Source organism: Asterias rubens, chromosome 19 (assembly GCF_902459465.1).
Source record: "Asterias rubens chromosome 19, eAstRub1.3, whole genome shotgun sequence".
Classification (NCBI taxonomy): Eukaryota; Metazoa; Echinodermata; class Asteroidea; order Forcipulatida; family Asteriidae; genus Asterias; species Asterias rubens.
The window spans coordinates 5,793,496-5,795,974 of record NC_047080.1 but is presented as its reverse complement, the minus strand read 5'-3'; the positions used below and the strand labels follow the sequence as shown (position 1 = coordinate 5,795,974).

The window sequence follows — 2,479 nt, the reverse complement described above, 5'->3', positions numbered from 1 at the left end:
ATGTATATGAAGTTCAGGCAATTTAGAAACTGAAATGTCAAAAATTGTGCGCTGTGGGTAGAAAACAACAGAAAATCAAAGTCAGTTTTTTATAAAAAAGAAATATAACAATCCAACAAAAGAGAAGACGACCAAATACCCAGCTGGCCAAGATCATTGAATTCATTCCAAAGTAAAAGTTGTTTGTTTTTAAGCTAGGAAAAGCCATCAAAAAATACTGAATGTGTTGGAGACCTTTTGAAACCTAAAGTCGCTGGTTCATTTACGGTGTTACTCTGTTCTTCAGCATATTTGGGTTGAGTTTTTTTTTATTTTTTTTTTTTTAATCAAAATGTGTGTGTAAACAAATATTGAAACAACTATGATTATAATTATTGTTTAATGGCACCAACATTACATAAAACAACATGGGATACAACATGACATCAGTACACTGACTAATTGCAACCACGACTTACGTCACACCATCTCCAACATCCAAATCCAAGCAAACAAAGGTTTCAAGATAGGAAGCTAACATTCCCAAATGGTGACATTTATAAACCACACTTCTTCAAATATAGTCGTGACAGGAAGACGATCGCAAGATCTGATGCTTGTGTCAGCGTGGGCGTCCTTATTATCATAGACCAAGGACCCGGCTCTCCATGAAGTTATAAGCTACAATTGTCTTGTATTTTTAACAGTATTTGATCAATCTGTGTTAGTTTGAAGTAGATGTTCCATTAGCTGAATAATCTTCCATTATCTACGTACATGCAGTGATGGATGGAAGTGTGCGTCGATGCCCTTCCCCTGCAGCAATGCCATGTACATGGGATGGTTAAATTCACTTGCTGCTTTGCACTACTCGCAGATTATTATCAACCTCATCAAATATGAAGCACGCGTTCCTCGTTACGTCAAAGATTAGATCAAGGGGTGTACATCGTCGCCTTGTACAATACTTGAAATAGTCCGACTTGATGACAAGAGTGCAGCGGGCTAGTCAAATAGTAATGACAGTATTTCAAAGCACTTAGTGTAGAAACTACATTGTATGAAAATATTACACAAAAATTCCAAAGACTAGTCAAATGAAACGCATGTTCCTCATTTCCTTAAATCAAGGATGGTACATTAGCGACTGCACAGGCAGTGTAAAGTGCTTGCAGAGGCTGTTAGTCAAAGCTTGCTGTTTCAGTCGCCTGCCCAGCTAATCAAAAACAGTATATTACCACTTGCCTGTGTGCAAGTACATTGTCTGAAAATATCAAACAAAAATTACAAAGACCAGTCAAATGAACCCCTTGTTTCCTTCATTTCCATAATTGTACATTGTGGCTAATGCTAAGTGCTCGCGAAGGCTAGCCAAAATTTGATGTTTCAGTCACCTATCCAGCTAATCAAAGACAATATTACAACCCGCCTGTGTGAAAAGTACATTGTACGAAAATATCACACAACAAGTATGGAACACATGTTCCTCATTTCCTCTAGTCAAGTGTTGTTCATCATATTCAGGCTGTGCTTGATTTAGTCAAATTAAAAAAACAATAGTGCAGCACCCAACTCAAAACTTGCTACAGTACCAAGCTACCCCTAATATCACAAAGACTACAATTATAAAATAAATCTTGTAATTGTAGCTAGTTTTTGTAATCACAATTTCTTGATTTGTCCTAAAACACAATGTCCACAGATTTACACTTGAGTTTGAAGATAATGATAGTAGAAAGCTTCCCTGAAAATATTATTTGCTGAGGTGCTGTAAGTTTTGGGAAATGAGGAAAACAATGTCATGAAAATAATTTTCGTCTCATGAGACAAAAATTATTTTAATCATTTACAGACGTATTATCATGACATTGTTTTACTCATTTCTAAAAAACTACAGCACCTCAGTAAGTAATATTTGAAGGGAAGCTTTCTACTATCATTATCTTCAAACCCTGTAAGTTTAATGTCAATCTATGGACATTTTGAAAAGGCACCCAAACCCTTTAATCCAATGTTTGTATGTGAGAGACTGGCTGTTGCCAGCTTGGCGTTTTTGATTATATTCCCTTGTGGAAGTTTGCCTGAGTTCCCTTGACAGGAAGATCATCTAAACAAACGAACAACAACTTGTGAACCATCTTAACCCTCTAGTCCCTGCACCGCCCGAGTTTGCCAAAAAAAAATTGTTTTTCTTTTCAAGATTCTTGCAGTAACTTTACTGAAATCGTAGTTCAAATTGTTTAAAGATAGCCAAGGCTTATTATTTATAATTAAACGCACAATTTTTGACCCTTTCGGTAATATTTGTACAAGTCCTCATTGGGGAACACTAAAAACCCCTACGGTAATATTTATGGCGATTATTTTTGTATAATGATAAAATGGATACAATAGCTTGTCAAGGCTTTTATCTGGCTCAATGCTGATTATTTGCGAAGGCATAAGTTTTCGACAATATCACCGTGAATGATAAATACAGTTTCCTTTGTGTTTACTAATA

The 2,479-nt window shown here is 35.9% G+C and overlaps 1 protein-coding gene across 1 annotated transcript in view; it reads right to left on the bottom strand.

The window, feature by feature from the left end:
* Positions 1–810, bottom strand: part of LOC117303318 — a 3,307-nt gene extending 2,497 nt beyond the window's left edge. The window contains exon 1 of the mRNA XM_033787484.1: positions 757–810. Coding sequence (XP_033643375.1) covers positions 757–810 — 54 coding nt within the window. The remainder of the gene's footprint in view (positions 1–756) is intronic.
* Between the last annotated feature and the right edge of the window lie 1,669 nt (positions 811–2,479).